The 23,577-nt window shown below is 34.4% G+C and overlaps 6 protein-coding genes across 6 annotated transcripts; 4 read left to right on the forward strand and 2 right to left on the reverse strand.

Moving 5' to 3' along the window:
• Positions 1-895: 895 nt before the first annotated feature.
• LOC142222348 (uncharacterized) lies at positions 896-2,255 on the forward strand. The gene is made up of 3 exons (XM_075292454.1): positions 896-1,054; positions 1,139-1,708; positions 1,773-2,255. The coding sequence occupies exons 2-3, from the start codon at positions 1,307-1,309 to the stop codon at positions 2,124-2,126; spliced, it is 756 nt and encodes a 251-aa protein (XP_075148569.1). The 5' UTR covers positions 896-1,054; positions 1,139-1,306; the 3' UTR covers positions 2,127-2,255.
• Positions 2,256-3,093: 838 nt separating this feature from the next.
• On the reverse strand, positions 3,094-4,488 carry spn-A (RAD51 recombinase homolog spn-A). Its single transcript, XM_075292455.1, has 2 exons — positions 3,673-4,488; positions 3,094-3,614 (listed from the first exon to the last, which is right to left on the reverse strand). The coding sequence occupies exons 1-2, from the start codon at positions 4,332-4,334 to the stop codon at positions 3,236-3,238; spliced, it is 1,041 nt and encodes a 346-aa protein (XP_075148570.1). The 5' UTR covers positions 4,335-4,488; the 3' UTR covers positions 3,094-3,235.
• LOC142234215 (uncharacterized) lies at positions 4,425-9,718 on the forward strand. The gene is made up of 2 exons (XM_075305308.1): positions 4,425-4,502; positions 7,424-9,718. The coding sequence occupies exons 1-2, from the start codon at positions 4,425-4,427 to the stop codon at positions 9,716-9,718; spliced, it is 2,373 nt and encodes a 790-aa protein (XP_075161423.1).
• Positions 9,719-10,277: 559 nt separating this feature from the next.
• On the forward strand, positions 10,278-10,781 carry LOC142222352 (uncharacterized). The gene is made up of 2 exons (XM_075292457.1): positions 10,278-10,434; positions 10,505-10,781. Exons 1-2 carry the CDS (start codon positions 10,403-10,405, stop codon positions 10,779-10,781), a joined length of 309 nt encoding a protein of 102 aa, XP_075148572.1. The 5' UTR covers positions 10,278-10,402.
• A 24-nt stretch (positions 10,782-10,805) lies between these two features.
• Positions 10,806-11,395, forward strand: LOC142222351 (mitochondrial intermembrane space import and assembly protein 40-B). The gene has a single exon (XM_075292456.1). It carries the CDS (start codon positions 10,806-10,808, stop codon positions 11,256-11,258), a length of 453 nt encoding a protein of 150 aa, XP_075148571.1. The 3' UTR covers positions 11,259-11,395.
• A 3,224-nt stretch (positions 11,396-14,619) lies between these two features.
• On the reverse strand, positions 14,620-22,575 carry GluProRS (Glutamyl-prolyl-tRNA synthetase). The gene is made up of 7 exons (XM_075292459.1): positions 22,403-22,575; positions 21,328-22,263; positions 21,094-21,265; positions 20,800-21,033; positions 19,901-20,741; positions 15,026-17,793; positions 14,620-14,951 (listed from the first exon to the last, which is right to left on the reverse strand). The coding sequence occupies exons 1-7, from the start codon at positions 22,443-22,445 to the stop codon at positions 14,795-14,797; spliced, it is 5,151 nt and encodes a 1,716-aa protein (XP_075148574.1). The 5' UTR covers positions 22,446-22,575; the 3' UTR covers positions 14,620-14,794.
• Between the last annotated feature and the right edge of the window lie 1,002 nt (positions 22,576-23,577).

Below are 23,577 nucleotides of genomic sequence, written 5' to 3' on the forward strand. Positions count from 1 at the left end.
TTACATATAACAAAAGAAAGTTGTGATTAATTTAATCAATCATAGGAAGATATTGCAGGGGTTGTAACGACACCAATCAAATATGGTCCCAGTTAAGCTTAACCCTAAACTAGATATGCTAGTGTTGTCAAGACGTCAGATATCACTCCTGATTTCAGCTATAACTGGTCGTCGTCTGATACGCGATTTTGCAAAAACTATTGGCGCGAACTGTATGAGCTGCCATGATGAGGAGGAAAAGGAACCAATTAACCACCTCTTGTGTGAGTGTCCTGCATTTTGTGTAAGGCGTAAGCGAATTTTAGGAGCATACGGCTTTAGATTACTAGCGAACCTGGAAAATGTTAACTTAAGCAGTCTGCTAATGTTGCTGGAAAAATCTGACTGGTTCAACAGAAGAAAATAATCGAGAAGGTTAAGCGGTTAATATTAGAAATGCTAATATGTAATAGGTACTTTTATTTAATGTGGTATCACAATGGACTGAATAGTCTAAGTGAGCCTGAAACTTAATCGGGCTGCCACTTTAACCTAACCTATCCTTGGACTAGAGTCAATAGTCTCCATGGGATGGAGACTATGAGGACTCTATATTACATATAACAAAATAACGTAATTAATTTAATCAATCATAGGAAGATATTAGCCAAGCATTTATTTGGTGCACATACGAAAATTTAAAAATCTATAATATATCATTTATACCAGCATCATTTACCATTACACCAATCGGTGTTGGATAACTATCCATATCGAGTAATACGTATGTTAATAATTTTTCTGTGAGTGTAATTTCAATGTTCTTATTTGGTTCAACCTAACTAAATTCCGAACGAATTTTAAATTCATGAATTCATAATTGCCCATTTTAGTAGTAGATGTCAATCATGGTTGATACCAAGTGTAAAGCATATGCTGTATACGCCGTAATGCCATACATCTGCTTTCATTACATCGGTAGTGGTGATTGAAGAAAACTCAGTAAACATTTTGTTGATACATCAAATTGTTTGTGAAATTTAATTTATCAAAAAAACTCGTGACTTGTGCAGAGGTATGTTTATATATGTTGGCAGAAGCCTGTGCTTATGTTTAATTAAAACTTCCCAATAAATCTACATTTCTCTTTTTTACTCAGCTGATTCATTTATTTTTTGAGGGTGTTGCATGTGTGTGTGTGTGTGTTAGTGGATACTGAAAACAATCAATCAAACGTCAAACAACTATCAATCATCCATCCAACAGGGTGGACAAAAACTTTGAAACCTTGAATAGTCAGTCGGGAGTCATTCAGTACAGCAGAGCCATGTCTGAAAATGGTATGAAACTAACCGTTGGCCAAGCTGAAGAACGAAAATTATGCATTGAATTTTTAAACATGTATCGAACAATGCCATCACTATGGGATACATCTTCTCTCGAGTATCATGACAGAGGTTTGAAAATAGCAAATTACAATACGTTATTGCAGAAATTTCGAGAAATGGAACCTATGGCAAATCTAAAAGATATGAAGCGTAAAATTAATACTTTAAGAACCAACTACAGACGTGAAGTGAAACGATTGAAAAATTGCAGGCTAGATGAAAAGGAAATTAGCCAATTGTATTATTTTGAAGCCTTGGATTTTCTACGACATAGTGACCATTTCAAAGAACCCTCGCCTAAACGACAAAAATTGAATTGTTCTTATCCCAGATACATAGAGGTGAGTTTCCTGTACCGTTGATATTTTTTAAATAGGGGTTTAATAAAACAATTCTTCATTCCAGACAAACCCAGACTTTAATACCACAAGTTACAAAGATGAATCCCATGATGGACTAGATGAACAATCTGTAGATCATGATACAAACGATTCGTATAAGCAACCTTCTGTGGATTATGAGCGTAATGATGTGCATAAAGAGGAATTGATAGATTTGAGAAAACCCGAAGTGGCAAACCAAGAACTAGACGATGACATAAATCGCCTTGGTCGTTTGTGGGTTTCTAAATTTCGTAAAATGGGAGAAAGGCAACAACTTTGGGCAGAGAAGTTTATCAATGAAATACTTTTGGAAGGCCAATTGGGTAATCTACATCGCCATAGTATAAAAATTATGGAAAATCCTGGAAAATCATAATACCATAGGCAATAAGGGATATTTTATTTTAAGTTTGTTTAGTGTATAGAAATGTAAAAATCGTATATTAGTGCTGAAAGATTCGGCTTGGCCCATTCTTTTAATAAACATGATTGTTGCAGTAGTATAGATATTTTTAATTTCTTATTATTATCTACAATATTTAGATCGTTGACAAGGAACCCCCTTGTTAAAGCCAAACCTAAACGATGAGTCGCATTACCTTACCTGCAGTTTTACTCAATGTGAATACAAGCTACATAATATACCAAAAGCGCAACACAAAAGTGGATGATAACACAACACACTGTTACAACACAACAACCTGTTGAACCAGAGTAACTTTGGAACATAGAGAAATGACACCAGCATTATTAAGAGATAAACCATCGGTGAAAATATTTTTGCTGATTGGGCGAAACTGGGATTACCCCATTGTATGCACGGCTAAAATGCAAACATAGCCATGGTTGACATGCTAACATGGCTCCCTACATATGTATATATAGGTTGGGTTTGGCAATATCTATGGATATAAGCTCGTATAGGCTATTAATCCTTAAGGATTAGATTAAAAAAATCAGTTTGGTAGATTTCTTAATGTTTTGTTAGTTAACACTTTCACAAGTTTTTCTATAGAAATAACATTTTGAAAAAATTTACTATAGAAGTACAAATTTGACAAAACTTTCTATAGAAGTAAAAATTTGACAAATAATAGAATAAATAGAAATAAAATTTTAACAAAATTCGAAGAATGGAATGATTTGTTCATGACAGTCAAAAAATGAACTTAAGAATTATCGCCTTAGCTACCCAAAATTACTACAAAACCTCAGGAAAATTATTAGAAATATGCTGATGGTGAAATATAAGACCTAAAATGAGAATAGAATTCGCTCAACAAGTTTGTTTATATATATATTTTAAAATTAAATTTTTTCAAGTTAAATACCTTGTACGACAATTATGTACGAGCCAAAATATATTTATTCATTATAACATTCATTCGAAAACAAGTCTAAAATTCAAGTGTGGTAGCATTATATTAAATAAAAATGAATATTTTATCCTATAATCATAATCAAATAAATTGATTTGCATATTCATCAGTCCTTTACATCACCTATACCGTCTGGTTGTATAGCAAACATTGCTTCGGATTCAGGTAGACATGGAGAATCATAAATTTTACATATTCTGGTGTCACCACGTCCTTTTCGCAACGACAAACGAGTTGTGGAAGCATGTGCTATTATATTACCACCAATGGGTTTCTTGGCATCAGCTTGGAACATAGCGGCTCCACCATTTACTTCGGCAACAACTTGATTCGTTATAACCACAGCAACTCCAAATTCATCGGAAAGTCTTAACAGTAGGCGCAAAAATCGAGCTAAATGCATTTGCCGAGCGGCTAATTCACCGCGTCCAGCATAGTCTGTACGATAAAGTGCGGTTGCACTGTCCACTATTATTAAGGCATACCTATAAGGGAAACAGTTATCAAGTACACATTGCTTTCCACACATATATCCCAACATACCGAGATTCTGCCATCATAGCTGCTCCCTTCATCAATAATTGTGTCTGATGATCTGAATTGAATGCTCTAGCGCATGCAACATTGTCCAAAACGTCATCTTTAACCATTTTATAGCGATCAGCCATAGCAACTAATCTTTCAGGACGAAATGTACCCTCTGTATCTATATATAAACACTTGCCCTCACCACCACCTTGACTGATGGGCAATTGGCACGTCACAGCAAGGGTATGACATAATTGAGTTTTTCCTGAGCGAAATTCACCAAAGAGTTCTGTAATTGATCCGGTCTCTATACCACCACCTAAAAGTTTGTCCAATTCTTTGGATCCCGTCGTAAGCATTATAATTTCCGAACGTTTTTGATAAAAACTCAAGGCTGAAGTAAAGCCCATAGGAACCAAACTCGAAGCGTGTTCGACAAGTTTATCAACTTTACTATCCGAAAAGCCTTTGAGAGCCAAAATCTCTTTACGTGGAGCAAACGCCACAGATTCCACAGTATGAAATCCAGCATTTTTCAATCGTTCAATGTCATTGCTTGTTATGCCATTTACCTCTAGTTTTTTAATTGGTATTGGTCCACAATCCTCTTCTTCCTCCTCATCTACATCGGCGGTAGTAGCGGTAGCCAAGGATCTGTCCTTATCTTGATAATTCATTGCGAAAGCGCAATTGTTTATCGATATATCAACGACAATAAAATATTTGCAGTATTTTGCCTTTGAATATTGAAATCCCGCTGTACTTCAATGACGTATTATTTTCACAACAATCAAGTCAACATTACACAAAAGAGCTCCAACGAAGAAAGAGAAAACGTTGTTATTGTGAATTAAGGTGGGTATTAAGTTCGAGTTTAAGGTGAGTATTAAGTTCGAGTTTAAGGTGAGTATTAAGTTCGAGTTTAAGGCCGGTACTCTGTTCGGTTTTCGCGTTGAAACTCCATACAAAATTAAAAAATGCGAAAAACTAGCGAAATTTTTCCATTTGTGGTACTTTGTTTTTTCGAGTTGAAAAACTGACGTTTATAGCATGGCGCCATTTGCAATGTGAATTAAGAAATAATTTATTTATTAAAACTATTTGTGTGGGTTTATAACACAAACACGGATTATATTTTTGTTCCGAAACTATACAAAGGATCAAAGGAGCAGCAGATCAATTGCCCAAGGAAAATAAAATGTTAATTTTGTAATAACAAACAGCAACCACCAACTTAATTCATTATTGCTCCCTGTAAAATAGCGCTCCAAGTTACCTAAATAACCACCGCTTTCTATGTGCGAAATAATGGTTTCTATAAAAATTTTTCGCAAGAATGAACATAGTACCGGCCTTTAGCCGCTAAAATCGCTAAAGTGAAAACTAAATCAGTAAGAAAACTGCATGAAATTATACGTATTTGTTGCAAATTTTATTATAGCTTGATAGGGAAAAGCCCAAAGCAAATTTTCATAAAGTTTGTATTCCTTAAAATGGATTATTAAAGAAAAGTAATCGTGAAAAAATGACGTTTTTAGCGGCTAAACTCGTACTTAGTACCCACCTTTAGGGTAGGTACTATGTTCGGTTTTCGAGTTGAAAACCACATTATTTTCGCGATTACTTTTCCTTAAATAATCAAAATTATAAATGAAAACAAACTTATTCCTGTAAAGTCTTGCCGAAAACTAATGGAACAAGAAACTACACATCAATTGAGTTAATTTGTCTGCTTTATATTGAACTGTTTTAATAAAGTAACCACGAAAATTTCAACGCGAAAAGCGAACATAGTACTTACCTTTAGCCGCTAAAAACGTAATTTTTTCACGATTACTTTTCTTTAATAATCCATTTGAGGGATTACAAACTTTGTGAAAATTTGCTTTGGGCTTTTCCCCATCAAGTTATAATAAAATTTGCAACAAATATGTATAATTGCATGCATTTTTCTTACTGATTTAGTTTTCACTTTAGCGATTTTAGCGACTAAACTCGAACTTAATACTCACCTTTAAATATAAGCAATGTTTTTGCTGTTTAGTTGACTATTTTACTTTCCGCTGCACATATGAAATTTTCATTCGAACACATTCAATTTTATTGTAAAGGCCGGTATGCACCTCTAGCGAAAAATTTCATTCCCATAAGAAATGCATTGCTATTTATGCTAACGAAATTTTCGGTAGCGTTCAATTTCGTAAGCTGGTACGCACCTCTAATGAAAATAACAGGGTTGTCAAAAGCATATTTTGGCAGCAAACATTTAATTTATTACAATCATTGTGTGCGTACAAGTTTTAAAAGGTCTGTAAATAATAAACAATTTATTTGAGGAATATTTGGAGCATATATTAACAATTTTCAAAAGCGATTAGCTGGTTTAAAATTTGTGTACACAGCCCTGTTTTTTTGTTGTAAGTGTGTAAATATAACCATAGCGATAGGCGGTAGGCGAACACTTATTTACGTGTATTTCTTATGGGAAGCCCAAAATCCGCGACGGAATACCGTGACGGCTAGCGGCGTGTCGCTAAATTAAAACTTATTCTAACTCCTTGTCGAAAACTGGTATAGTGTTGCCATCGGTTATCAATTTTTTTAACTCACCACTAGGAATTACTGTTGCCTGGGCACGTGTAGATTATTTTTTCTTGAAATAACTCAACAAATAACAAGCCATTGTATGTTTTTATTCAACTTCATTGTTTAATATTGTCAAAGCATGCTGTATTGACAACAAAACGCTACGAAACGTGAAAAAGGGAATTATTCGCCGCCAAGCTTATTGTATTTGCCGTTGCGGCAAAAATGTTTCGCCTACCGCCTATCGCTATGGTTATATTTACACACTAAGGCCGGTATGCACCTCTAGCGAAAAATTTCATTGCCATAAGAAATGCATTGCTATTTATGCTAACGAAATTTTCGGTATCGTTCAATTTCGTAAGCTGGTACGCACCTCTAATGAAAATAACAGGGTTGTCAAAAGCATGTTTTGGCAGCAAACATTTAATTTATTACAATCATTGTGTGCGTAAAAGTTTTAAAAGGTCTGTAAATAATAAAAAAATTATTTGAGGAATATTTGGAACATATATTAACAATTTTTAAAAGCGATTGGCTGGTTTAAAATTTGTGTACACAGCCCTGTTTTTTTGTTGTAGACTTAAATAAATTTATGCTACCGAAAATTTCGCTAGAGGTGCATACCGGCCTGTAGACTTAAATAAATTTTTGCTTCCGAAAATTTCGCGAGAGGTGCATACCGGCCTTAAGGCCGGTATGCACCTCTAGCAAAAAATTTCATTCCCATAAGAAATGCATTGCTATTTATGCTAACGAAATTTTCGGTAGCGTTCAATTTCGTAAGCTGGTACGCACCTCTAATGAAAATAACAGGGTTGTCAAAAGCATATTTTGGCAGCAAAAATTTAATTTATTACAATCATTGTGTGCGTAAAAGTTTTAAAAGGTCTGTAAATAATAAACAATTTATTTGAGGAATATTTGGAACATATATTAACAATTTTTAAAAGCGATTAGCTGGTTTAAAATTTGTGTACACAGCCCTGTTTTTTTTGTTGTAGACTTAAATAAATTTTTGGTACCGAAAATTTCGCTAGAGGTGCATACCGGCCTTTAAAAAGAAAACTGTTTCAAAATAAATTTTTGTATTTTCAGGGTTTTGGTTGCATTAAGTTGTGTATGTTCAAACTTTTGACTCTTAAATTTGTTTATAAATCTACTGAAATTATGGATAAAGTCGGACGAAAATCAATTCCACTCAGTAGGCCTTTATGCAGTAAATTCAACAAATCCCACACACTTTGCAACAACTGCTAGTACCTTATTAGATCTATTCCTAGTTAATAACCAGAATAAGATTCTTCTTTATGACCAACTGAGTGCATCATGTTTTTCCAAACATGATTTGATATTTATGACGTATGACGTTCAGCGACCTCCTCCAGAAGAAGCGCAGACATTCCTCAATTTCAAAAAAATCAATTACCATATACTTATGTCGGGACTACATTGTATTAACTGGAGAACTATTTATATGATTCAATCTGTTGATGACAAAGTGGACTTTTTAAATAGAAACTTGCAGCATCTTCAAACCCTATCAGTTCCGCAATGCACAAGAAAAGAGCAACGAGCACACAAAAGCTGGTTTAATAACAATATTCAAAACTTAATAAAATGTCGTGATATTGCTTATAGAAGATGGAAGAGATTTAAGACGCAAGAGCTACACAATGAGTTCAAAGCACTGCGATCCGAAGTAAACAAAACTATACAAAGAGCAAAAGCAAACCACTATTCAAACAGATTTCAGTCTGCGATTAATTCTAAATGTAAATGGAATATAATTAGGGAAATTGGAATTGGAAAAAGTAAGTTCCGTCCTGTTAATGATGACCCCGATCAAATAAATGAATCGTTTGTTAGTGCGGTTACTACCAATGCAGCAATGAATCTCTCATCAACCTCAGACATTGATGCGACGAATTTTCAACCTCATACAGCTTTTGAGTTTGCATGTACCAACTATCAAGACATAGTGTTTAGTTGTATGGCAATAAAGTCGAATGCTGCTGGATTTGATAACATATACCCACAGCTCATTAAGATTATATTACCACACATCTTACCATATATTACACACCTATTTAACATGATACTAACAACAGGAAATTACCCAAGTGCGTGGAAATATGCAAAAATTATTCCAACACCGAAAACATCTGATGAGTATCGTCCAATATCAATTCTTCCATTTCTCTCTAAGGTATTTGAGCGCATAATACATAACCAACTAAGTAAATACTTAAATGAGCAAAATCTATTGTCGAGTAGGCAATCTGGTTTCAGACCGAAACATAGCTGTATCACAGCGCTAATTGATGTTACGGAGGAAATAAGGTCTAAATTGGATGACGGCTTATTATCCTGTTTAGTTCTGTTGGACCACTCAAAGGCGTTTGACTGCGTGGATCATAAGCGACTATGTGCCAAATTGCTAATACTGTACAACTTTTCCCATTCAGCATCATCACTTGTCTATAACTACCTCTGTGAGCGTAGTCAGTCTGTTGTTGTTGGAAGCTTAGTATCTAAGCCACTAAATATAAATAGAGGTGTTCCGCAAGGATCCATCCTGGGACCACTTCTGTTTTGTATGTACATAAACGATCTCCCATCCAAACTTCGTTACTCTAAGATACATATATATGCTGATGATGTACAGCTGTATATCAGTTTTCATAAGTCAATGATACACCAAGGCATCACAAAACTTAATAAAGATTTGACAAATGTACACACCTGGGCTAATGCAAATGGACTTCTAATAAACCCAAATAAATCGAAGTTTATACTGATTTCAAGTCGTTCGCAAGAGATCACATGTAGCTATCCTGTGTTAATTGGAAACCAGAACATAGAACAAGTACCAAAAGCTAAGAACTTGGGCGTTATTATAAACAGTAGCCTTAGATGGAATGATCATATCGTCGCTGCCTCGGGTAAAATATTTGGTATGTTAAGGACATTGTATAAGACACATTTTTATACACCACAGAACATCCGTTCTCTTTTGGCGAAAACGTATCTAATGCCGGTACTACTTTATGGTGTGGAAATATTTAGTAAGTGTGATGCAAGAAGCACAAACTGTTTAGAAAGAGCATTCAAGGCAATAACAAGATATGTGTTTGGATTAAGAAGATATGAAAGTTGTGCTGCTTATTCAAAAAGTTTATACGGTGTAGAGTTTGGCGACCTTCTAAAAATTAAAACACTTACACTGCTACACAAAGTCATATATTTGAATGTACCAATATACTTATACGAAAAGCTACAAATCGGCAGATCTAGCAGAAGGATTGTTATAGTTCCGATGCGACATAAATTACTACTTTCTGAATGGCAATTCTTCATAAATTCCGTCCGTCTTTGGAACATCTTACCACCCCAAATACAATTTATCAGCAACGCACACTCTTTCAAAAAAGCATTACATGGATACTATCAAAATATACTTTTAACTAATTAATTATTATTATTATTATTTTTTTTTTTTTCATAAAGACTATTATTCATTCATGTATTTCAATTATGTATCATTAATACTCCTGTGCCAAAAATTTTAATCTCTATTCAACTACATTATATATTTCTTATAATTATTGTTTAAAATTTGCATACATATTTTGTTTTTATCTAAATATTGTATATTCTATATAAATTAAACCATTACAAATCACATACGATAACTAAAAGATTTAATCTTGTAGTGTGTGAATGCAAACCTAATAAATAAATAAAATAAATAAATCCCCGTTTTTAATTCCCCCATTTTTTGAACTACTTTTGACACCTTTATAGAGTGGAAACATTTTTCGCTCTAAAAAATTCATAGAATTGAATTAGTATGATTTAAATTTATCATTTACCAATCGTCAAAAAAGCATTTTGCATCGAAAATGAAATTGCGCATCGTCGTTTTGACAAAACATAACTGGCTAGGGTTAATTATTTTGAATCATTAATTTTGAATGGACTTCAAGTATATGCAATTAAAAGTTGTATTTTTTATAAAGTAGGCAACACTTCTTGTCAATGCTCGCTATATTGACACTTGACATAACCTCACAAAAAACTTATGTAAAGTTGTTTTGCCTCTCAAATTTCTCCAAATAAAACAGCCGAGGAGTAAATGCTTTAATGCAAATGAATTATGAATAATTTTGTCTATTTAGACGTCGAGTTGTAAGTGTCACTACAAACTACAATTCACTTCGGATTATTAAAATAACATTCTTTCGATTCATAATTTAAGAAAATTGCAAGAAGAAACATCAGCTGTATTGACATCGGCATATTTCCAAGGTAGCATTGAAAGCTCTCTTTGCGAGTTTTTTGGTGAGATTTGTGGACAGACGGAACTGGAACTGGTAAATTTTAATACAACACTAAAGAGGGGCATTTTTAAAGTACCTAAGGAATTTTGTGCAAAAACTAGAGCGGCTATTACATTAATTGGGCGTTACCAAGATATTCCCTGTCACTTTGCTGTTTTGAAAGTTTCCGATAAACCAGTGTCATTATTGCTGTAGGCTACTAGCCAACCTTAAAACAACATGTCATCATTTAGCTATAGTAAAACTTTTGGTAAAGACACTGTTATCTTTGCCACAAAAGAAGACCATGTTACTCCTTCTACGATAGAACTACCACCGCCAGAGCCAGCCCAGGGTCTTATAACGAAAGATGGTGAGATCAATTGGAGCTGTCCTTGTTTGGGTGGTATGGCCACAGGACCATGTGGTGTTCAATTTCGGGAAGCATTTTCTTGCTTTCATTATAGTGAGGCTGATCCCAAAGGTTCCGATTGTTACGATGCATTTCGAACAATGCAAGATTGTTTTACCGAATATCCCACAGTCTATAATAAATCTGGTGGTAGTGGAGATGACGATGAGGAAGGAGGTGGTGGCCTGGATTTAACTTCTATGGATGAATTGAAAGAAGATGAAAAAGCAGCGGTCGAAGCAGCTGGTTCTACGCAGTCAGTTGAGAAACTAAGCAAATAAGTTTCTTTACACCAATAGCATTTAAGTTGGGTGTGTTTTTCCATTTTGAAGGGCTTTAGATTTCTTTTGTTATTCCATACAGAAAGTTGTTATGTATGGCATAAGTATCTTATAATAAACATATTAATTTTAAAGTATGATTTTGGTGGTAGTTGTAACTATCGGTTGGTAAAGATGGTGACTTTCATAGGAAGGTCTGAAATGTAACGAGATACGAACATAGATATAAGATGCATCAATGTGCATAGGGAAAGATGCATTCCTGGATTTACCCATTATGAAATTAACCATAAATAATCGAATACATTTTCTGCGAATGAAACTATATACATACATACGTTTTTCCCAGATACGATTCGTCTTAAGGATGGTACTAGATTCTTTTTCAAAATGTACTGGTGGTCCAACAGTCGTATGCCGCTAAGGTATTAGGTTAGGTTAGGTTGTATGCATGGTTGCCACTCAAGCCAAAAATAATATACCAACATTTTGAGAAAACTACAAAAAAAAAAAACTACCAAAGAAATCTTATACAGAAAATTTTGTCAAAATTTTATTTCTGTAAAAAATTTTGCCAAAATTTTATTTTATAGATATAAGATGCATCAATGTGCATAGGGAAAGATGCATTCCTGGATTTACCCATTATGAAATTAACCATAAATAATCGAATACATTTTCTTCGAATGAAACTATATACATACGTTTTCGATTCGTCTTAAGGATGGTACTAGATTCTTTTTCAAAACGTACTGGTTGTCCAACAGTCGTATGCCGCTAAGGTATTAGGTTAGGTTAGGTTGTATGCATGGTTGCCACTCAAGCCAAAAATAATATCCAAAAATTTTGAGAAAACTCTACAAAACAAAAAAAAACTACAAAAGAAATCTTATACAGAAAATTTTGTCAAAATTTTATTTCTATAGAAAATTTTGTCAAAATTTTATTTCTGTAGAAAATTTTGCCAAATTTTTATTTTATAGAAAATTTTGTCAAAGTTTTATTTCTATAGAAAAATCTGTCAAAATTTTATTTCTATAGAAAATTTTGTGAAAATTTTATTCTATAGAAAATTTTGTCAAAATTTTATTTCTATAGAAAATTTGGTCAAAATTTTGTTCATAGAAAATTTTGTCAAAGTTTTCTTTCTATAGAAAATTTTGTCAACATTTTATTTCTATAGAACATTTTGTCAACATTTTATTTCTATAGAAAATTCTGTCAAATTTCTATAGAAAATTGTGTCAAAATTTTATTTCTATAGAAAATTTTGTAAAAATTGTATTTCTATAGAAAATTTTGTGAAAAATTTATTTCTATAGAAATTTTTGTGAAAATTTTATTCTATAGAAAATTTTGTCAAAATTTTATTTTATAGAAAATTTTGTCAAAGATTTATTTCTATAGAAAATTCTGTCAAATTTTTATTTCTATAGAAAATTTTGCCAAAAAAATTTATTTCTATAGAAAGTTTTGTCAAAATTTAATTTCTGTGGAAAATTTTGTAAAAATTGTATTGCTACAGAAAATTTTGTAAAAATTGTATTTCTATAGAAAATTTGGTCAACATTTTATTTCTATAGAGAATTTTGTCAAAGTTCTATTTCTACAGAAAATTTTGCAAAAATTTTATTTTATAGAAAATTTTGTCAAGTTTTATTTCTATAGAAAATTCTGTCAAAATTTTATTTCTATAGAAAATTCTGTCAAATTTTTATTTCTATAGAAAATTTTGTCAACATTTTATTTCTATAGAAAATTTTGTCAATATTATATTTCTATAGAAAATTTTGTGAAAATTTTATTCTATAAACAATTTTGTCAAAATGTTATTCTATAGAAAATTTTGTCAAAATTTTATTCTATAAAAAATTTTGTCAAAATGTTATTCTATAGAAAATTTTGTCAAAATTTTATTCTATTTGCATAGAAAATTCTGTCAAAATTTTATATCTATAGAAAATTTTTGGAGAAATTTACCAAAACATCAAGAATTCTACCAATCTAGCAAACAGTAAAAAAATCTACCATTTTTGGTAGAATTCTACCAACTGTGGCGACCCTGGTTGTATGTCGAGAATATGGTTGTGAAACTAACGGACAAATTTATCTTTGTACTTCGTGAACCGCCTCAGGTTTGCTCGCGAATTTTCCGACAAAAATGTTGGTAGTGCTTCCATTGAAATTTGAAAATTGTGTAGTCATTCTTTAATTTTAAATGGTGTAAAAATCGAAAACGACTACAGAGTATAATTTTGTGCCAAGAGTGTGATTATTTCTGCAAACAGTTACAACTTTCCAGCAGATTTTTTCTGCTGTGTCCATAGCAAATATCTTTGGGTGTATGTGTTAAACCATATAGAGAATCTTGGAAAAACAATTAAATGTCAACAACATTACCACGAGGAGATCAAGTCCCGTTCCCATTTTTAACCGCCCAAAGCCCAAAGGTAACGTGTACACTCATAGAAAAAAGTCTGCAAATAACAGCAGTCGATGTCTGCTGTTATATTTTTGTACTTCAGAGCCTAATGAACAACAAATTATAAAATTTTTAGGTTATACATTTTTCCCCAAAGCATATTTAAGAACCAAAAGTAATTTTTGGTATATTTTAGTACTGTAATATACTTAGAAGCTCATAAATACGATCAGCAAACATTTTGTTTGCTATTATGCCTCAATTCGATAAATATTCAGATTTTTAATCAATTACTATAGATTTTCATAAAATATTGTTTTAATTATATTAGGATAGCTCCTAAGTTGATATTTTTATTTGTTTCAGCCAAAATAAAACATGATTTAGTGTAGTCGAGCTTAAAAAATAGCAGGAAATGTTTGCTATTTCAGCAAACAGTGACTGCTGTCCCTTTTTCAGCAGACTTTCTGCTGTTTTAGCAGACTTTTCTGCTGTCCCTACTAACAAATTTCTTTGGGTGTACGCTATGTAATCCAAAAAATTACTTTTTATATTGGTCAAAATCAACTTTTAACGCTATAAAAACGGGCTATACGTTTGCCCATTCAAAAATTTTATTTGGTTGATTAGTACAAATAAATCGAAAATTCGAATAGTCTGTCATTTTCTTTTTATTTATTTATTTATTTATTCAACAACGTAATATAAAAAGCCAGAACAGGCCAAATAAAACTATATTACATAACTTAATACTGATGTTATGTTCTACCTTTGCAAAAGTCGACTATCAGTATCGTCGGAAAATAAAAATGAACTCTTTATGACCGTGCGTTTCAATTTTATTCTATTATAGTAGTTCAAACTGGGCCCAGTTAAACTCAACCGGCCAGTAACTCCCAAGTGTCTTCTAGATATTTTCAAAAACTTACTACCATGGAATTCAGTGAAAACAAATTCGATTTATTAAATTAATTCGGAGTTGTGACTTTCTCATAAATATCAATTACTGGCTACATAACATTACAAAAACTGGTTACAATCGAAACACATTTGTATAATCGTTAAAACATCGAAAAAAAGAAGAATCGTCATTATTGCATTGAGAGTGTAGGTTTTAGTAGCTACGTCCAAAGAGTGTATAGAATTTAGGTTTATTCGTGCAACCTGGGTGTACACATTTGTCTGATGATGAAATGTTAGCGGGTTGATCAAAAGGTATACACAAAGATTTAGCACCCATTGCAGGAGCACCAGGTTCGGCATCTTCATCGCTATAAATAGAAGAAGAGAGGATATTGCAAAAAAAAATGTTGAGTATAATTGTGTGAACATCATTTTATCTTACCGTGCACTATCTGCTTTAATTTTATCTTCGCAAGCAATTTCACCACAGAATGGAGATAAAAGCAAATTCTTTTGATCTAAGAATTTACAGAAATCATTCCAATCTTTAGTGAGTTTAATGCTATTTTGCAATTCATTTTGGGCCTTGGCTAACATACTCTGGTGAATGGTCTTCAAAAGTTCATGGATTTTTTTCTCGAGATTTTCCATGGGCAAAACAAGTTTCTCTCCCGTGTCGCGACGAACGGCCACAATTTGTTTGGCTTTCATGTCTTTAGGTCCCAATTCTATGCGCAAAGGCACACCTTTCAATTCCCAATGATTGAATTTCCATCCAGGCGAATAATTATCACGATAATCACCTTCGCAACGTACACCACTGGCAGTCAATTGTTTTTCCAAGGCCTTGCAAGCTTCCAACAATTCAGCGCGTTCCTCGTCCTTGGTATTAACCGTAATGCCACATGGCACAACTATGGCCTGAATGCATGCAACCTGAGGTGGTATGACTAGACCTTGATTATCGGCATGGACCATAATCATAACACCAATGGTTCTTGTGGTCATACCCCAAGAATTTTGATATACATATTGCTTTTGTTGTGTTTCGGGATCTTCATAAACAATTTCAAACATCTTGGAGAAATTTTGTCCCAAGTGATGGCTCGTAGCACCTTGAATAGCACGACCGGAGGCTGAAATGAAAGCTTCTACTGTTGTGGTATAATCACCGCCAGCGAATTTCTCCTTTTCAGTTTTGCGACCTTTCACCACCGGTATAGCTAATAGATCTGTATAGACTTGGGCATATAGCTCCAAAATATCTAGAACTTCTTTATCGGCCTCACTCTTGCTGGCGAAAGCCGTATGACCTTCTTGCCACAAAAATTCACGAGTTCTCAAGAAAGGTTGGGGGTGTTTGAATTCCCATCGTACAACATTATTCCACTGATTAAGGCGAATGGGTAAATCGCGATATGATTGAATCCATTTAGCATAGGCAGGGTACATAATGGTTTCGGAAGTGGGACGCACAGCAATAGGTTCGGCTAGATCAGAATCTCCCGACTTTGTTACCCATGCAACTTCAGGAGCAAAATCTGCAATGTGTGTCTTTTCCTTTTCCAAGGCAGCCTTCGATACGAATATTGGGAAGTAACATTCTTTCACGCCCATTTTAGTGATCTCAGCGTCTAGCCAGGTTTTTATGAATTTCCAAATGGCAAAGGACCAGTGGCGCAATATGTAACATCCAGATACATCATAGTATTCGATAAGTTCACCTTTGGTAATAACTTGGGAATACCATTCAGGTAAATTATCCTCTTTAGTAGCCTCCAAACCTAGACGGGTTTGTTTTTTTACAGCTCCTGTGGCAGCTTCAGGTTCTTTTTTCACGGGTTTAGCTGGCTTCGGAGTTTCCTTCTTTTCTTGGGGAGGTTTTTTAGCAGAACCACCACCCGAACGACCAGCAACAGGGAAATCTGTACCAGTAACCTCTTTATATCTGGCTTTTAGGGCCAAAAGCTTTGAAACTTCAGCATCGATTTCTTCTTTGGGAGCCTTATTTGTTTTAGCTGTGCGAACCTTGTCACCTTGTTCGGTGATTTCTTTAGTAAGCAAATCCTTTTCCGTGACTGGCGACGAGGACATTTTTGTAGTTTCCTGTTTTACAGATTCTACTTTAGCGTCTGGAGTCCAATCTTTACCGGTAAGCGATTTATAGTCGGCTTTTAAAGCCAAAAGAGTTTTGACCTCTGTATCTATTACACCCTTAGCGGCTTTTTCAGTTTTAAGTTTGCGTATCTTATCGCCTTGGTCCTTGATTTTGTTAAGCACTTGCGATACCCCCGTAGCAGAAGAACTCTCTGATGTTAAATCAATCACTTCAGATTTCACTGTAGGTGCAACACTAGGGACTGTTGTACCAGGTTTCCACTCTTGGCCCGTTAGACTCTTGTAATCAGCTTTCAAAGCTAGTAACAACTTAACGGCAGGATCAATAGTAGCTTTGTCTGCTTTTGAGGCCTTCAATTCCCTTATAAGATCTCCTTGAGCTGTAATTTTATTTAAGAGCTCGGCTACAACATTTGCAGAAGGTTGTTCAGGACTTTTTTCTTTTTTAACAACAACAGGAGCTACACAGCCTGGTTTCCACTCCTCGCCTGTTAGATTTTTATATTCAGCCTTGAGATTTAATAAATTTTTCACCTCAGGATCAATAACGGATTTTTCAGCTTTTTGGCTCTTCAATTGTCTAATTTTATCGCCTTGTGCCGTGATTTTATTAAGAACTTCTTCTACTGAAGCATTTGCATTGGAAATGGGAGCGGGAGCGGAGGCGGGCACCGATACACCAGGTTTCCAATCTTGACCCGATAATTTCTTGAAAAGTGCCTTTAAATCCAAGAGTATTTTCACTTGTGGGTCAAGCTCTGCTTTGCTAGCTTTTTTTGCTTTCAAATCACGTATCAAGTCACCCTGTTTGATTATTTGTTCATTTACCGATACAGCATTGGTAACAGCTGGAACAACGGATGTTTTGCTTGCTGCTGGTGCTGTATTCGCCGATTCCTGGCCTGGTTTCCAATCCTTACCAGTTGCAGCTTTATAATCAGCCTTTAATGCCAAAAGTTTCTTTACCTCAACGTCAATTTGGGCTTTATCAGCTTTTTTAGTTTTCAAATCTCTTACAATATCGCCTTGTTTTGAAATTTGTTTATCCAATTCGATTCCCTTCGAAGATGTATTACCACCATTCGCAACAGACTGAAATAATATATAAATATTTTATAAATTTATTTTATTTATTTATTTCTTATTTTGGCATGAGGTATTTTATTGTATACGTCATCATTTAAATACATTAATTTCGTTGTTGTCTTCGAGTAAAAGAATTGTGGTTAACTGACAAATGTTGGCCTAATGAAATCTGCGCTCAACCGTTCCCAACTAATCGAGTTGAAGAAATGAAAGGTTACTTTGTATGACTATAAATCTTAAACATAAATTTGAGCAACTGTGAGTTTCAAACAACAATACGCTCTTAGGTCAGTGGGTTTATGTGTGTGTGCGTAGTTGTTTTTTAGTGAGTTGTTGTCGTGTCTCTCTTTCAAGAACACAAACAACAATGGATACGTTTTGATAACAACATGTCGCTTACAATGCCAATGGCAAAGTATATGGAGCTCATTATCTTAGTGTACATCTGAGAGTAAACAGAGAGTCAAAACATATGGATCATGGCTCCACATTGTTTGCATCGTGTAGAGTAACAAAAGATTCTCCCTAAAAGAAATATATGTATGTTAAAAGGCGACAATTGGTAAGATATTGGTAAAATAAGATGCAATATTGCATTAAACATATGGGTGACTCCATAATGAAGAATGCAACATTTCATTTCATTTGGCATATTTCATTTCATAATAACCCCAAACATATAATAGTAAAATATTTGGATGCATATTTTTTCGTGCGAAAATTCCCGACTTACATCAATATTTGTTCGAAAAAAACACAAAACAAAATTTTAGCAAAATAGTCTATAGTGCGAAAACGTAATTTTACTTGCATTATGATGAGATGGAAAAATATTAATGTTTCTATTATCCAGTGGAATTCGTTTTTACGATTCCAAGACTCGCTATATCCGATCGTCACTATATTTAAAATCAAGATTACGTAAAATAAAAAAAAATACGACCGTGGCCTTTTATATTTCGGGATCAGAGAATAAAACCAAATATCAATAATCGAAAATCGGTTTATAGTTTTTCAAAATATTCCTCATTAAGATCTATAGACTTTTGTATGCATCTATACACTTTTGCATCCAAAACATCCATTCTGAATGCTTCTTCAGGTATCGAACAGTCGACTGTTGTTTACTTCCGGAATGTCATAGTTTACTTCCGGAATGTGTTTCGAAGCACCGCGATTGTATATTTTCAGCATTTCTTTCGACCAATCGAAACGAGCCTTTTTTGAGCGATTGACAAATTGTGTGGGATTCAACGCCAACAAATTTTTTTGACAATATTGAATGCCTAAGGGTTTCTCAGCCTTACAATAGCTCACATGACTATCTTCCTATATCAGTTGGCGCACAACATGTTTTCCGGAACAACAATTGATTTTGATCGGGGCATCTCACCTAAAAAGCAGCACTTTCATTAACTCTCTTTCTTAGTTGGGATGTCCCGATTACTTACAGATCTTTCTGGCTCACTTAGACAATTCAGTCCATTGTGGTGAACTTCTCTCTCATCATTCAATGTTTAGCTCAATGACAAGGTACCTCACATGGCTGTAAAACCACTTAGGGAAGCTTTAACACAGTCAGAAATATCACCATCATTACTGAGAGAGGATAATCCACCGCTGAAAAACTTTTTGGTTTTCGGTCGAAGCAGGGATCGAACACCTGACCCATTGTATCATTGTATGCATCGCTATTTACATATTATAAATATTATATATACAAGAATAATCTAACCAATTATGGTATTTAAGAATATGCGATTACAGTTTTTTTGTATATAAATCCATTCCCAACATATGGTCATCATCACAATAAAATTGATTCGTATGAAACTAGCACCAACAGTGAGGGAAAAATTAAATCGTGGATCAATTTATATCGGGGCTATATCCAAATAAAGTCCGAGACGGTCAAATGATTGTTAGACAGTAAACAATTGATTGATTGGACAATAATTACACCTTCAGTCAAATCATAATGGCGGGTTCAACCTAAATATGATCTTATATGGCAATAGACACTTATTTTGTGCCAATGCCAAAAGAAGCGTCATAGTTTTCCAAAAACCGTAAAATTAAGGTATACAAATTTAGATTTATAATAACTACATACCGTTTTATTATTTGCATCATTGCCAGCACCAGCATTAATTTTCAATCCCGAAGAAGGCATGTCCTTCGTGTGGCCATCAGGTATAGAGAATAATATGACGGGTGAGGCAACGTTGGAATAAACACTTGGCGGAGAATAAGCATTATCAACCTTAAAGAAGCCACGACGCTGCAGTTGAATGATATCACCCTTTTTGCATTTCTTCAATTCCGGATCGCCCAACATTAATTGTTCTTCTCTTGTCTTATGGCCGATATATTGCTTGAAGTCTTCATCTTTGCCCAAAACTGCTTTACTTATAATGTTATCAAAGTAAACACAATAAGTGGGTGGATATTCATCAGCATTATCCTCAACTGCCAACCAAGTAAGTTTGAGAGTTTTCTTAAAGTCCTTATTGTCGAGATTTAAAGAAGCGTCCACACCAGTGATTTTTCCCGATGCATCTTTATTGATCTTGTTGATCATAAGATTACCCCAGTTAATAAAAGTGGCATTTTCTCCTGCCTTCAAAGCTTCAGCATCAACATAATCAATGTAGATTTTTGGTCCCAAAGTAACAGACTTTTTACCCAAAGAATCGTTTTTGGGATGTACAGGAACTTCTATTCTTTCCTTTTTAGCGCCGGAGACATTAACAATAACACGATTATCATATTCTAAGGCAGTGTAGCGAGGTGCAATGGGATCAATGACTTTTTTATTGAAGGCCCATATTTTGTCCCAATTCATGAAGACCACAGATTTGCTGGATCCCTGAGCAATAATGAATTCTTTCAAACCTTCAACTGTCATGCCACGTCTTACAATACCACGAACAGTGGGGAAACGAGGATCATCCCTGCAATAAAATTCAAGTTAATTAACACGAAACCTATGTATGCCTTCGTCTTACTTACCATCCATCAACCAAGCCTGAATCTACGAACCAAGTTAGTTTTCTCTTAGACAACACAGTATTGGTCATATTCAATCGACTATATTCCCAGATATAAGGCTTGCGTAATTTCAAGGCATCAATGAACCAATAAAATTGATCATCACGATCATGATACTCCATGGTACGTAAAGTATGCGTAACATCTTCTATGGCATCAACAATCGGACAAGCAAAATCGTATGTAGGATAAACTCTGAAGAAGAAAATTTTTTTAATCATGTCGTTTTTCTTCTTTATAAATTAAATAGCTTACTTGTATTTAGTTCCAGTTCTAGGATGTGGTTCATTTTTACACCTGTAAATTGTAGGATCACGCATGCAGCCATTTGGTGATGACATATCGATTTTGGCACGTACACAACATTTTTGACCAAATTCCGTACCATTTAACATTTCTTTCCACATAGACATATTCTTTGCCGGATCTTTGGGATAAAAAACAAAAAATTTGGTAATTTGTTAATAATTTATTTAATTTACAACCTACCATTAGATCGATTTTTGGACTCCATCCTTTGATCACGTTCAGCCTTCATTTGTTCTGGAGGAGTATCGTCCACATAAGCCTTTCCTTCATTGATCAATTGCTCACAATATTGTAACATCAAATCAAAGTAATTCGACGTATGTGTAAAAACATCCGGTTTAATATTCAGCAACTCCAAATCTCCCAAAATGACATTTTCGAATTCCACCGTTTCCTTTGCGGGATTGGTGTCATCAAAACGCATAATCAATTTACCCTCAAATGCTTGGGCATAGTATTGATTAAGCAGTGCAGCCTTTGCGTGACCTATATGCAAATAACCTGAAGCCTCTGGGGGGAAACGTACAACTACCTTTCCCATTTCAGCTCCGGGCAAATCAACAAATTTACCCTCTTGTTTGCGTTGTCCTGGTTTTTCGCCGACTGCTGGGGATGATTCCTTGGAGTTCTTTTGACGGTTAACACGCTTCGAAGATGCCTTTGCTTCGTCTGGCAGAGATTGCAATACTTTTTGTATAAGAGGTTGAGCATTTATCAGATCATACCACCTCTGCACATGCTGTGGAATTCCCTTAGCGGACAGAAACTCATAACGTGAATGCATTTCGTTGAACAAGGCAAAATCGGCAATTGTCAACTTATTAGCTACCAAATAAGTGACAGGTGCAATGGATTTTTCTAAAAAGCCCATAGCCCATGAGATATCGTCCTCACAGGTAAGTGAAAACGACAGCCAATGGTCTATTTGTGTACGTTCAATTGCAGTCTCACCATACAGTTTATACGTTGGAGCAGCTCTGGCCAAAGCTCGCAACACATCGTTATTCGAATAGCATACCAAACGCCGGCCATCTGGATAAAGCAAAGACGTTTCATTGCCCCAAATTATATCAACGGCTACAGTATCGCTTATTAAATGGGCTGTTGCTAGACCACCTAATCAAATAGAAAAGTATAAAAGGTGAGTATCTCGATGAGAGCACAATTTTCGTTACTTCCAAAAATATTTCGTCAGCATCGGGCGATGTTAACCTAACAAAAGTATGGCATATATTTTCGGGAGTTTATAACTTACTAATTGGTGGATTTGAAACATTTGCTGTCAATTTTAAAGCCATTTTGTTAAATCAATCGTCTGCAACTACTTTCGATAAAGGATGTGCTCCGCAGTCCCTAAAGTTCAGGATTCTTTCCTGGAGCTTCTTTAAACAAATGTGAGACGACGTGTGTCAGCACAAGAGAACAGGGCTTCGTCTTCTAAAAGTTAACGGCGTTACTTAACGGCCGCTTGAATGTTATTGACAGCTGTCCATGAGTACTACTACAGGTGTGCCAAAACAATCAACAGATCGCATTTGTACGCGGAATCTATACAAGAAATACTATTTCTCTACACGTAAATCCCATATTATTAAACATTTATTTTTCTTCGAAAAAGATAAGTTCGCAAAAAAAATCATATAATTCCACAAGGCCGGTACTAAGTTTTCATTTCGGATTGTTGATTTGAGTTAATTTCCTTCAAATAAGTTACTTTTTTGTGATTGTTGTGTTTTCTACTAGAGCTGTCATTCGGGATCGACTTTTGTTAATCCCTGGATTCGGTATTGGAATAAATCCTAGGATTATTTAAATTTTTGGAGTAACAACAATTTGCGGAATCAAAAAACTTTAGTATCTTAATCAAATATGGTTTAATTCAATTTTATTAACCAAAAAAGTAACAGAAGAGCATAAGTGTAAATTAAAAAGCAATTTCAAATTGCTAATTAAAAAAAAGTAAGAAAACAAAAATAATAAAAAAGCTATTTCATATGTTTTTTGTTCTCAACAAAAGATTTTAATGATTTTCTTGTATACTTCATCGTTTTAAATAACATCTTAAATATATCAAAGTTTCATAAGATATACGTGATCTTATCTTATTGCAGTTGAAAAAATCTCTCACAGTCTATCCTAGTCTAAGACACCACCCTGCCAACATTTTTTGAATTTGGGGGCGCTTCTGGGAATCCCCACTACGTCGAAAACTGTCGTATACGATATCCAAAGCTCCTCGGAAAAGCGCCGTCACTATTGAGAAGTTGTACCACGCCAAGTTACTACAAAAAAGTATCGCATGAGTGCAATTATTGGGTGCCCTTCTGGATACATTTAGAAGGACGCCAATAAGAGCCCCTTTAAACAATCAAAGAAAGTGTATTTTAAGATAGTTGTAAAAGAATCACTGTGGTCAAGTAAAACACGATT

The sequence above is a fragment of the Haematobia irritans genome, chromosome 1, assembly GCF_050003625.1.
Source record: "Haematobia irritans isolate KBUSLIRL chromosome 1, ASM5000362v1, whole genome shotgun sequence".
Taxonomy (NCBI): domain Eukaryota; kingdom Metazoa; phylum Arthropoda; class Insecta; order Diptera; family Muscidae; genus Haematobia; species Haematobia irritans.